At 42.7% G+C, this 12,434-nt stretch overlaps 1 protein-coding gene across 3 annotated transcripts in view; it reads left to right on the top strand.

The window, feature by feature from the left end:
- snupn (snurportin 1) overlaps positions 1-10,877 on the top strand; it is a 51,876-nt gene extending 40,999 nt beyond the window's left edge. For all 3 annotated transcript variants that reach the window (XM_063070236.1, XM_063070239.1, XM_063070238.1), the window contains exons 8-9: positions 4,782-4,862; positions 9,107-10,877. In XM_063070236.1, coding sequence (XP_062926306.1) covers positions 4,782-4,862; positions 9,107-9,433 — 408 coding nt within the window. In that variant the 3' untranslated portion in view covers positions 9,434-10,877. The remainder of the gene's footprint in view (positions 1-4,781; positions 4,863-9,106) is intronic.
- Positions 10,878-12,434: the final 1,557 nt, after the last annotated feature.

The following is a 12,434-nucleotide window of genomic DNA, read 5'->3' as shown; positions in this document are numbered from 1 at the left end:
CTCCTCCATCAGCACTGGAGTGACCTGCACTGTAGGGTAACAAAGAATAAGCTAGAAGAACTTAGCAGGTCGGACAGCATCTGTGGAGAGAAATGGACCATTGATGTTTCGGGCCAAGACCCTTCATCTGGACTGAAATGGCTAGTATGAAGAGGGGAAGAGTAGAGCAAGAGCTAGGAAGTGATAGTTAGAACCAGGTATGGAGGGAAAGTGGAATTAGCGACAAAGGTGGAGGCAACAAAGGGCTGTAGATGATGGAATCTGACAGGAAGGTGTTATATTTCTGCTGAGCAAGAACTACAACTGAGTATTATCATTAAACATTATTACTGAGTTACGTAAGTACTGGTATACGCTGGGCAACTTACAGTGCAGGAGCTATGAACCGGGCTTGCTGGGACAAAGGATGTGCAATCTCAAAAGCCCACGCCCAAAGGTGAGTCCTCTGTGTGTAGGAGGCCTAATTGATTCACCGTTCAATCGATCAGTCGCTTGCGCATGCAACACATCCTCATGCGTTCAATTGATCTGATACAGTGCATCCCCCCCACCCCTATGGATGGAAAGTGAGGTAAACTGAGAAAAATGATGAAATGTCTATCCCGCTTGCTAGCAGTCAACTGGTCAATGCACCCTTGTGGGCTGCCACGGGGGGTAGAGTCTGCTTTTCTCTCTGGTTAACTGATGTGGAGGGCAGTAGACTGTGAATCTTCTCTTGATAAACCATTCATTGGTTCATCTGCTGGGACGTTGGCTTCATCAGCAGAGGATCCTTCTGCGTGTTCCCTGTCAGTAGTGTATGCAGTGCCCTGAAAATGGATTCAGCCTCTCACCCCAACCCTTTGCTCACATTAATGAGTGTTACAACCAGGAATTTTTTTCAATTTAACTGAGAATTTTTATTTATGCATCACATGCTCCTCCTTTAAAGTAGAGCCCAAACAAACAGGGAAAATTGTCAAGCATGAAAAACTATTAATTCTAAAACTGAAATATCAGCAGTTCAAAAGTATTCATCCTGCTTTGCTCAGTAATTAATTGAACCACCTTTTGCAGCTATTACAGCCAGTAATCTTTATGGATAAGTCTCTATTAGCTTTGCACAACAAGATGGAACAAGATTTGCCCATTCGTCTCTGCAAAGTTGCACAAGCTGTGCCTGGTTAGTTGGAGAGCAGCAGTGAACAGCAATCTTGAAGTCATGCCAGAGATGTTCAATTGGTTAAAGTCAGGACTCTGACTGGGCCACTCAAAGGCATCAACTTTCTTCATTTGAAGCCACTCCAGGGTTGTCCTGGCAGTATGCTTTGGGTCGTTGTCCTGCTGAAAGACAAACTTCCTCCCCAGTTTAAGCTTTCTGGCAGAGTATAGCAGCTTTTTATCCAGGATCTTGATGTATTTAGCATCATTCTTCTTCCCATCAACCTTGCCAGATTTCCAATCTTTACTGCTGAGAAAGCATCCCCATAGCATGCTTTACAGTATGATGCCATACTTTACAGTAGGGATGGTGTTGTCTGGTTGATGTCCCACACATACCACTAAAAGAAACATATCCTTGCCCATAAAGACTTTGCAAAGCTTTACTTAGAAGTTACTGTGAAGATGTGGAAGAAGGTATTATGGTCGGATGAGACTTTTTGGCAGTACATCTAAAACTGCACATCAGCCAGGTAACACCATCCCTACTGTAAAGTATGGTGGAGGTAGCATCATGTGTGATCACAATGTCACCTGACAATTTGTCCATTATCAGCTCAAGTTCTGCTACTTGACCTTGACAATGCCGGATGACAGCCGGTAGCCTGTTTTCTCCCTCTGAGACTTTGTCTCTGGCACCAAAGATTCACAGTCTGATGTGCATATCATATTTCTGTTTCATGGTCTCTTGCTTGCTGCAAATTTGTTCCTTTATTGGCTGGCTGTTGGAGATCTGTTCTTCTACCTTTGGGTCCACTACATACGGCACTGGGAAGCTTCTGTACAACTCTGAACGGCAGTTCTCCTTAAACCTGAACTCAGCCACTGGACCACGTTGAGTTTAGATTTAACCCAAGGCGTCAGCTTAGAAAACCCGCTGGTGCTTTTGTAATATAAAATTCAAAATGGGGTCCCTCCCAACATGGTTGATGCCTGACAGCTCTGATGTTGTCTTTTTAATCCAATTTCTACCCAACAAATTAGGCCCTTGGTCTCCCCTGACCACAATCATAGGTAAGTGAAATAAGTCTCCTTGGTGAATCACATCTGCTGTAAAGACACCATGAACATCCATGCTATCCCCAGTGTAGCTAAGGAACACTGAGCTTGATGGTCGTAATTGTGGAATCTGGCATAAGGATAATTTGTTCACCAAGATGATGACTGACCCTGTGTCCAGCTAAAATTCCATCAACTGGTTGTCCACTGTGAGTATAACGAAATAAGGATGCTAGTTTCGGTGGCTCATGTCATGGCTTTGGAAAATAGTACCCTCTTCTTTGCTCTGCCCATTTCCTTGATGGGAATCAGTGGTTGAATTCTACCATTTTCTCATGGCCTAGAGAAGCACACCTTCTCGAGGTGCTGTACTTTTTGACAGAACTGTAGACTGTCTTTCAATGCTTGCACTTGGACCATTGAACATGACTTCCTTCACAGTGATGACGTCTCTGTGGAGACTGTTGGCTGTGAATTGGTTTCCGCTAACAAACACTGATGTTTTTGGCTGGGATCTGAATCTGTGTAAAGCCTCTATTGACTGCCTCCCAGTAATGAGTTGTGGAGCATGCTTTATCCCAGGACAAATCACACCTTTTGGACAAGAGGCTCTCCCGTGTCCTCCCATTTTGGACTCCAAGATTCAATGCCTTGAATAAGTATCACTTTTTCGAATTTACTCAAGGGAATATCTTTGTACTTGCATTGCTGCACTGTCAGTCTAGTGAAGATATCATCTACATTCTCATCAGAGGTCTGTTGCAGCTGTGAGAACTTGAAGCGTGTTATAAAGACATTGTCCAGCATCTCCCAAACCGTGCCCAAAGCCTGAAACATGCCTGTCAGTTCAGATTCATTCTGTAGATGTAGAGCATCGAAGTATTTCTGCCCGAGTTCTCCCATGTACAATAGGAGCAGTTTGAGTTTCATTGCTTCGTCCAGTTTTACCACTGGTGTTAAAATTGGTGGTCCAGGAAGGTTGTCTTCCATTGCAGCAAGGATCCAGGGATTGGATCTGTCATAGCTGTGGCTCAAAATGGATTGGGTACTTGGAGTAAAGTGACTGTACTTGTTTCGATCCTCGGAGCCAAAATAATACTTATCCGTGGAGGAAGAATGACACTGGAGAAGAATAATTAAATGTGTTTACTGAGTCATGTTAGTAATGATCCACATTGTGCATCGTACAGTGTGGGAGCCACAGACCAAGCTTGCCGAGATTAAAGGCGTGCACTTGAAACCCGTGCCCAAAAGAAAGTCCTCTGTGCGAAGGAAGCCCAATCTATTCACCTCATTCTCATAATCGATCTGAGAAAGTGTAGAAAGGCAGGTGGAGCTTGGAACCAAATAAGGGAAGTGGGAGAGCAAGCAAGAACAGTAGTGAGAGGGGACCCGATGAGGTGTGTGAGTGATATACTGTAGGTGTGATATGGACATCAAGTACTGCTGCTGTCTGTGTGTATTCCCTCTGAGTTTCCCACTAACCTGTACAAATGGACTCAAACATTTTTACAGAGCTTATGCTACTACGTAATGATACTGAGAGACCCTGGAAGCTGAGGTTGGACTCGGAGATGAAATGAATGTAATCATCAAAGTGTTTGCCAATAGCAACCTATTCTTTTAAAATAACAGCAAAACTCAAAACAAAATAATAACAACTGAAACCTGAGAATCCTGAAAGTCCTCGGCAGAGAAGAACAGACTTAACTTTTGGGTTGGTGATTTGTCATTGGAAGTTCTGCAGGGTTGTTGATCTGAAATACAAACTTTACCTATCTCCCTACAGATCCTGCTTGACCTGCTGAGTATTTCCACCACCAACTGCTTTTATGACAGTAAAGCTTGTTGTAATGCCTCTGCCCCTCCCTCCTCACCATATGTCAATGGTCAGATGGATGGAACAAGGCAACTTTGTTGCTGGAGGTGGCTGGGGCCAAGTTTTTTGTTGCTCACTGTTACCTTGATAGGACTGGCTAAGCCAGCACCAAAGTGAACCAATGACAGGCGTTCACATTTGCTTCCAGTGTCTTTCAAGATATAAATTGGCTTCACTTTCTGTTGTATTTGATGTTGTTTAGTTGGATCCTGCGACCTGCCTATGGGTTGCAGGGGTGCTTTCAAGTGCCTTGGGCTAGTGAGGTCTGGTGGCGTCCATCCCTCTCCAGGCCAGACCACAGCCAATGTCCTCCAATTCAGTGACTCGCCCTGTTTCGAACACGTGGCCGTTGTAGTACTTTGAGGAACACAGCCAACGAGATCCTTTGCCCAGTGGTGCTGTGTTAATACCACCCCCCTCATGTCATTTAGCCCACCGGCTGAAGCAGTGTTCCGGGGTGTGTCACTTGGGGGCAGACATGAGAGATTTAGGAGATGGGTGAGGATCAGTGATGCCAGTCTACCCTACCAGCTGCCAGACATCAAAGGTACTACCCCTATCCAGAGCACCCTACACCCTGTTGGTACTACCAGTTGCTGCGCTGTCAGTTTTCCATTGTTGTTTTTGGCTTTTGAACCAGAATCACATTCAGCTTGTCAGTACTCTTCTACAGTGTCAAAGTAACTCTCTCTTCTCTTCACAGTTCAAATTTGTGGGCCTGCCAAATGCGCTGTGCACACCAGAAGCTGTTCGTCAGGCGTTAGCTACAGGATATCCCTTTGAGGTAACCAATAATATTACATAGGCCTGATTGATACTCTCACCAGCACCACCAACACAACACACCCACCGGTTTCACTGATACTCCTATTGGTGTCCCTGATAACACACATCGGCATTGACATTTAAAATTGCCTTTTCCAAAAGTTCCCTGCTGGAAAGCTCTATAGGACTATTAAAGTAAAACTTCACATCATCCTAAAAGTCTCTTCCCCCAGGCAGTTAATGTTAGCTCCACCCCCACCCACTCCCATTTATCTGTTACCCCAGATACTACTGTAAACTCTTTGAACTGCTCTTTATAATGTTGTTTACATTGTAAGTACATGCTGTTACTTATGCGGTTTATCTGTTACCCCGACACCATACTGTAAACACTGAGCCACTCTTTATAATGCTTTTTACATTGTAAGTGCATGCTGTTATTTATGTATGTTTTATTCCATATCTGTACTTCAATCTCTAATTTCATTTTTTATATAATTCTCTCTATAATCGTTGAATGTTGTTTTTATTGTTGCATGTCACATCCTAACCAACACATCCCAGCAAATCCCTAATAGATTTAAATGTACATGGTGAATAAACTTGATCCTTAATCATTGATCCCTGAAACTCCTGTTGGGGTCATTGATTCTTTGTTCCTTTCATTACTTCCTTCTATTCAGCCCATTTTTTTTTTCTGACTTTCTTTTTCTCTTCAGCATAAGTGTTCCTAACCCTTACCAGGCAGCCCTTAATTTACAGGCAGTAGATTTACAAACTTCAGTAAAGGTGCTATTGACCCCCATGGGTTCTGTGCCTTCGATGTACCACTCAACTGCAACAAACTCAGCCAGCCTCCGCGCACGGGAACACATTGTACTGAAATACCCACAGTACATTTTACTCTGCCTTCCTGATTTACAAAGTATGTATTAGTTATGCAGCCATGGTATCAATGGAGGAATGGCTGTCATTGTATTGTAGCTCAAGGGCTGGTGAGTGTTGATTAGAGAATCTCAAGCATGAGCCCCCCAAATCAAGGATTGATTGCAGTGCTGGGTGTGTGGAGAAAGAATATGAAATATGAAGCAGAAAAAATCTTCCTCCTACAACCATAAGATATAAGAGAAGAATTAGGGTATTTGGCCTTTTGAGTCTGCTCTGCCATTCAGTCATGGCCTGATTTCTGTTTCAACCCGGTTCTCCCTCCTTTTCCCTGTAACCCTTAAACCCTTTACCAAGCAAAACATGATCGATCTATGCTCTAAATACACCCAATGACTTGGTCTTCATAATCATCTGTGGCAATGATTTCCAAGATTCACCACCCCTTGGCTGATGAAATTCCTTCCCATATCAGTTCTAAAGGGATGTCCCTTTTTTGTGAGGGTGCGCTCTTGGATTCTACTAATGGAAGCATCCTCTCCACATCCACTGAATCCGGATGTCTCAGTAGCTAGTAGATTTCAGTTAGATCCTATCTTAATTAGGGAGAGCCAGCTTGGCTTTGTGTTTGGCAGGACATGCCTTACAACTTGATTGTGTTTTTTAACAAGGTGACGAGAGAGATTGATGAGGTTAGGGCAGTGGATGTTGTCTATGTGGATCTTAGTTAGGCCTTTGACAAAGTTATTCATGGGAGGCTATTCCAGAAGATTAAGTTGCATGGAGACCATGGCAAATTGACTGTTTGGTTTTAGAACTGGCTTGCACATAGAAGGCAGAGGGAAGTGGTTGAAGGGACTTATTTAAGCTGGAGGTCTGTAATTGGTGATGTTCTGCAGGGATCAGTGCTGGAACCTCTGCTGCTTGTAATGTATATAAAATGACCTGGATGAAAATTATCTGGGTTAGTAAGTTTGCAGATGATACCAAGATTGGTGGAGTTGTGGATAGTGTAGAAGGCGGCAAAGAGTACAGTGTGATATAGGTCAGTTGCAGACGTGGGCAGAGAAATGGAATTTAACCCAGATAAATGTGAGGTACTGCACCTTGGTAGGGCAAATGAAAGGAGACAGTACACTGTTAAGGGCAAGATCCTTAATAGTATTGCTGAACAGAGAGATCTTGGGTTCCAAGTTCATAGTTCCTTGAAAGTGGTTACACAGGTCGATAAGGTGATTAAGAAGGCTTATGGAATGCTTACTTTTATTAATCGAGGCATTGAGTTCAAAAGACAAGAAGTTATGTTGCAACTTTATAAAGCTCTGGTTAGGCCACATCTGGACTACATTTCTAGTCACCCCACTATAGAAAAGATGCTGAGTCTTTGGAGAGGGCGCAGAAGACATTTACCAGGATGTTGACTGGTTTAGAGGGCATGTGCTATCACAAGAGGCTGGGTTTTCTCTGGAGCACCGCAGGCTAAGGAGGAGATCTGATAGAGGTTTACAAGATTATGAGAGGCATAGATAGAGTGGACAGAGAGTATCTGTTTCCAAAGGTTGAAATGTCTAATACCAGAGAGCACACATTGAAGGTGTGAGGGGGTGGTTTAAGTTTAATGTGAGGGGTAAGTTTTTTACTCGGAGAGTTGTGGATGCCTGGAATGTGCTGCCTGGTATGGTGGTACAGGCAAATACACTAGAAGCTTATAAGAGGCTTTTGGATAGACACATTGATATAAGGAAGTTGGAGATATTTGGACATGGTGTAGGTCAGAGAGATTGGTGTTTGGGTGTTTGTGATTTGCTTATTAGCTGGATTGGTCCAACATTGTGGGCTGAACGGCCTGCTGCTGTGCTGTACTGTTCTATGTTTTAAGATCCTCCCTCATCCTTCTGAAGTCCATTGAGTACAGGCCCAGAGACATCAAACACTCCTGGCAGGTTAATGCTGTCAAGTGCCCCGCTTTCCTTTTTGAAATACGAGTATATCTCCATGCCTTGCTCCAGTGAGCATGGCTGAGAGCTCAAGCCCATCTGTAGAGATGTACATGTCATCCCAGTCCATACTCCAGTGTATTGCTGAAGGTGTTCTCCACCCCCCCCCCCCGGCACTTTCAAATGGCCATCAGTGAACTGGTGCCACAACTCAGAAGAAGAATGGAGTCATGCAGCATGGTACTAGGATGTTTTTACTGAGCCCAGTGATGATTTAACTCTGGCCCCATATCACTGTAACATCATCAGCTGATTGTGGGAAGATGCTGTGTGCAAATAGCCAAGACGGCAGTAATTTCACATAAAAAGTATTTTCATGGAGTCTTAGAGTCATACAGCAGAGAAACAGGCCCTTTGTTCCACCACGTCCACATGACTCTTGTACCTATCAATATTATTCCTACTTGCCCACCATCCAAATCTTGCACTCTTGTCAGTGGACAGGAGGAGTAGAAGCCCTAGGCCCCACACCACCAGGTTCAGGAACAGTTATTACTCTACAACCATCAGGCTCCTGAACCAGTGTGGAAAACTTCAGTCACCACTACTCTGAAACGATTCTACAGACCCACTTTCAATGACACTTTACAACTCGCTATTATTTTTATTTGCACATTTTGTCATCTTTTACACATTAGTGTTTGTCAGTCTTTGTTCATGTATAGTTTTTTCATAAAATGTTACTGTATTTCTGTTTTTTTCCTGTAAATATTTGCAAGAAAATTAATCTCAAGGTAGTACATAGTAACCTATATATGCTTTGATAATAAATTTACCTTGAACTTTTGGCTATATAAATATGTCTGCTGTTCCTTTGTAAATGTAAATTTGCCGGATCAAATAACCACAGCACAAAAAGATTGTTACTTATCTCTTCACCAGTTTATTCCTTCTATCTCAGCCAGCGAGTGAACTTGGTTCCCGCATCAGGGGAGAAGCGTTCTCATCCCACCGGCGGTTCAACAAGTTCACCGCCTGACGTCAGAATTGTTCCAAGTTATAAGGCCATCGATACAAAAGAGCACTCAGTTTGATACAAAAGAACAATCAGTTCGATAGACATCCCAGCTACTCAAATAGAACAAAACTTAATAACTTAGATAAACCCACTGAAATTTAAATTTTAATTGATAAAGGTATGTCCTGTCTTAAGCTCCATCAGCAGCCGCCTTTTGTCAAAACCAAAAGGTGTGAAAAGTCAGGAGATGTCTTTTGTGGAGAACTTAACAACTTTATCACCTTTCCTCGCTCTTTTTTGCTTATGCCCTTACTTCTCTATCATTTCCTTCAGTAGAAATTTATGCTAGGTGTAAAGGTTATGCATAAGGTCGGGTATAACTGTGCTCTGAATGACTGTGTAAACTTTAAACATCTGCCACAGGTAGATGGGCTGCTGTTTTACCACCGCCAGACCCACTATACTCCAGAAAGCACACCGCTGGTTGGCTGGCTGAAGCCGTACATGGTGGCCGACATTCTGGGACTATCAGTCCCAGCCAGCCCTCTGACCTTGAAGCCGGAGTATGCCAATTCTCAAATGCAGCAGATCATTGAGCTGAAGAAAAACAAGATCGGGCAGGATGGTGCCAGCCACAGCACGAAGGGGTCATCTGGATCAGGACGCTACGAGTTGGAACATCTCTCTACCCCTAGAAAGACCAAGAATAAACCCACTAATATGGAATGCACGAGCAAAATTGAAAGCTAAATGGCCTGGCAGGGGAGTAGTTCGGAGCTCAGTACCCGGGAAGCCTCTCAATATTTGTATTGTAGGACTGCTGAAGACGTGAGTTTTATTTGATCAGGTCTCTGGTTGAATGAAGATTGTTGGGAGGAAAACACTGGGGCTGTTGATCGTGTCTGAAATCAGCGTCATGATGCTGAAACATCCTGGGCTTCTGTTGCTGCTACTTCTGTACCGATCTGGAGGGCTTTTCTTTGGGCAAGGGGAAGCAGAGTTTGCCCTCATTAATGACTGACAGTAGTAGTTCAGGAAAGGGGGTATTTGAGAATTTAGAAGTGTGCCAGGATTAGTTTGTGTCATATGGACACTTCTCAAGAGGCCTGAATTCTGAATTTATCTGTTTTTTCACAGCAGGGGAGGAAAAGGTAGCAGTGTATATTTTTATTAATTGAGTGTATAAGGGTATAGGAGTGTGAAATATGAGCAGGACTTTATGCACATCTCACAGTGCGAACCCTGGGAGACTCTGAAATTGTTTTAAACTGTCTGTAAGCGAGGGTTCAAATCACTTCTTTGTCTACCTGGGCTCCAACTGCACATTTGCAAGCTTTGTAAAACTATACCCCACTGTAAATTAACATTAAGTATGGTTCCCAATTCTCCAGCAGAGGATACTTCTTCATTTCAAGTCTCTTGTGTTGGTCCTGATGGTTTTGTGATCAAAGGTTCTTCAGAAGTCAAGAATGAGGCATTATAGTTGTTCCTTATGATTGTTCATTAGACATGACAAGAACGAAATGAGAAGAAAGCAGATGAAGCATGAGGGTGAGAGGGGAAGAGAGAGAAAGGCAACAAAAGAAGAGAACAAAGAGCCAAAAAGACAAAGAGACCAAACCAACGTGGTCTGGTCCTCTTATACCAAATTGCTGATAACAGACATTTCATCAAAATTCCATTGTTGAATTAACCAGTAAGATAGCTCCATTCAGCTAATGCAATACCCACAACTGCAATCAGTAAAAACACGCTGAACAATTACATATACATAGGTAATTATGTAAATATACAAACAAGCATAAGAAAGTTAAACTACAAGAAAAATAACAATTATACAGTCTAGTCCAACACTTGGCTTCTAGGGATAAAGACATGATAGAGATGAGCATCTCCTGTTGGGGAGTCACTGTCATGGCCAAATTAGATTCCAGTGGTTAGTTGAGTTTGAGTTTTGACGCCTGTCTTGAAATATCTTTGTCATAATGTAATAGTTCACTTCATTGGAAAGCCTGTTTTATTTTGTGCACATTATATCCCAGGCTTGTGTTTTTAAAGCTTGATATATAGCTCTGTTTAAAGGGTTCAGAACCACACAAGGCTGATTGAAAGTGTTGTCGACCAATCTTGTGACCTGCTTTTTAATAAATCAAACAATTCTCACTGTAAGCCCACATGGACTGCATTGTGCTGATGTATTTACTTCCACAAAGCATGCTTAAGAGCCAAACTTGTCATCTCTGACTTCTGAGGGAGGGTTGGAAGATGAGAAGAGTGCCTTCTAGGTAAATGTGTTGATGATTGTCATGTGTATTGGGGTACAGTGAAAAACCTGTACTGCAGCCTGTTCATGCATATCAATTCATTGCACAGTGCATTGAGGTAAAACTAAGTAAAACAATAACAATGTAGAGTGAAGTGTAACAGCTACAGAGAAAGCGTGGTGCAGCTGTACAATAAGGAGCAAGGGCATAATAAGGTAGATTTTGATATCAAGGCTCCATTTTATCGTACAAGGGAACAATTAACAAGCTGTCCTTGAGCCTGGTGGTATGTGCTTTCAGTCTTTTGTATCTTCTGCCCAGTGGGAGTGGGGGGAGAAGAGAGAATGTCTAGCTTGAATGGGTCTTTGATTATGCTGGTTACTTTGGTGTTACTTTACACAGCAGGTTCGACCTATGACGAAAGAAACAAACTCCTGGAGGATCTCAACATCTGTGATGGAAATGGACGGTTCACTTTTTGGGTCCAGACTCTTTGACTGGACTGAAAGAAAGAGCAGGGGAGGGGGTAGCCAGTACAAAGACGGGAGGAGAAGGGGTGGAGCAAGAACTATCGAGTGACAGGTGGATTCTCGTGATGGAGGGATGATGGGCAGATGGAGGAAGGGGGAGTAGAAATAGTGACAGAGGCTGGGAGGAAGAGACAAAGGGTTGCAGCTGATGGTCCACCAGTTCTTTTACTGACCTGATCGATGAAGCAATGCGTGGTCATGACAACGGATAGTGGAACCTTTTACGGCTGAAACACAACCTTCCATGAATGATTTTTGGCATCAGTTTTTTTTGTACTTAATAACTACAAAGCATTTACATTACAAGGATGCTACCAGAATTAGGGGGCATTTGATGTAAGGAGAGGTTGGACAAACTGGGTTGTTTTCTCTGGAATGGTGGAGGCTGAGGGAAGACCGGATGTTCATGTGGAGATGTGGAGCTGATGTTTCCATGCCAACCAGGGTAATTTGCACTGTAAATTACAATGCAAGTATTTATTTATGTATACATTTTGTCTAATTATAAATGAATCTACTTTTAGTTCTGTTAATATTAAACACTGAGCATAAACGAATTGCTGGAGGAACTCAATGGATCGAGCAGTATCTGTTGGATGTGAGGAATTGTCAATGAATCGGGTCAAAATCATGCTTCATCTGCTGCAGATTCCAGCATCAGTGGTCTCTCTTAAAAAGAGCTCACTGACACTTCACATCATGAACTGACCACATCAATTTTATAATCAGTTACAGATAGAAATGCAGTACTGTGCAAAGGTATATTGGAGAAATTAATGGAATCAAAATCCAATATATCTCCAGGATCATATGACCTACAGTACTGTGCAAAAGTCTTAGGCACGTTAAGGCAGCATTACAATGCAATACATAAAATTACTACAGTACTGTGCAAATATCTTAGTCACCCTAGTTATATATATATGTGTCTGAAACTTTTGTATAGTATTATCTATT

This window comes from Mobula hypostoma, chromosome 18, assembly GCF_963921235.1.
Source record: "Mobula hypostoma chromosome 18, sMobHyp1.1, whole genome shotgun sequence".
Taxonomy (NCBI): Eukaryota; Metazoa; Chordata; class Chondrichthyes; order Myliobatiformes; family Myliobatidae; genus Mobula; species Mobula hypostoma.
Note: the sequence above shows the minus strand (reverse complement) of the source record. Positions and strands in the feature narration are given on the sequence as shown.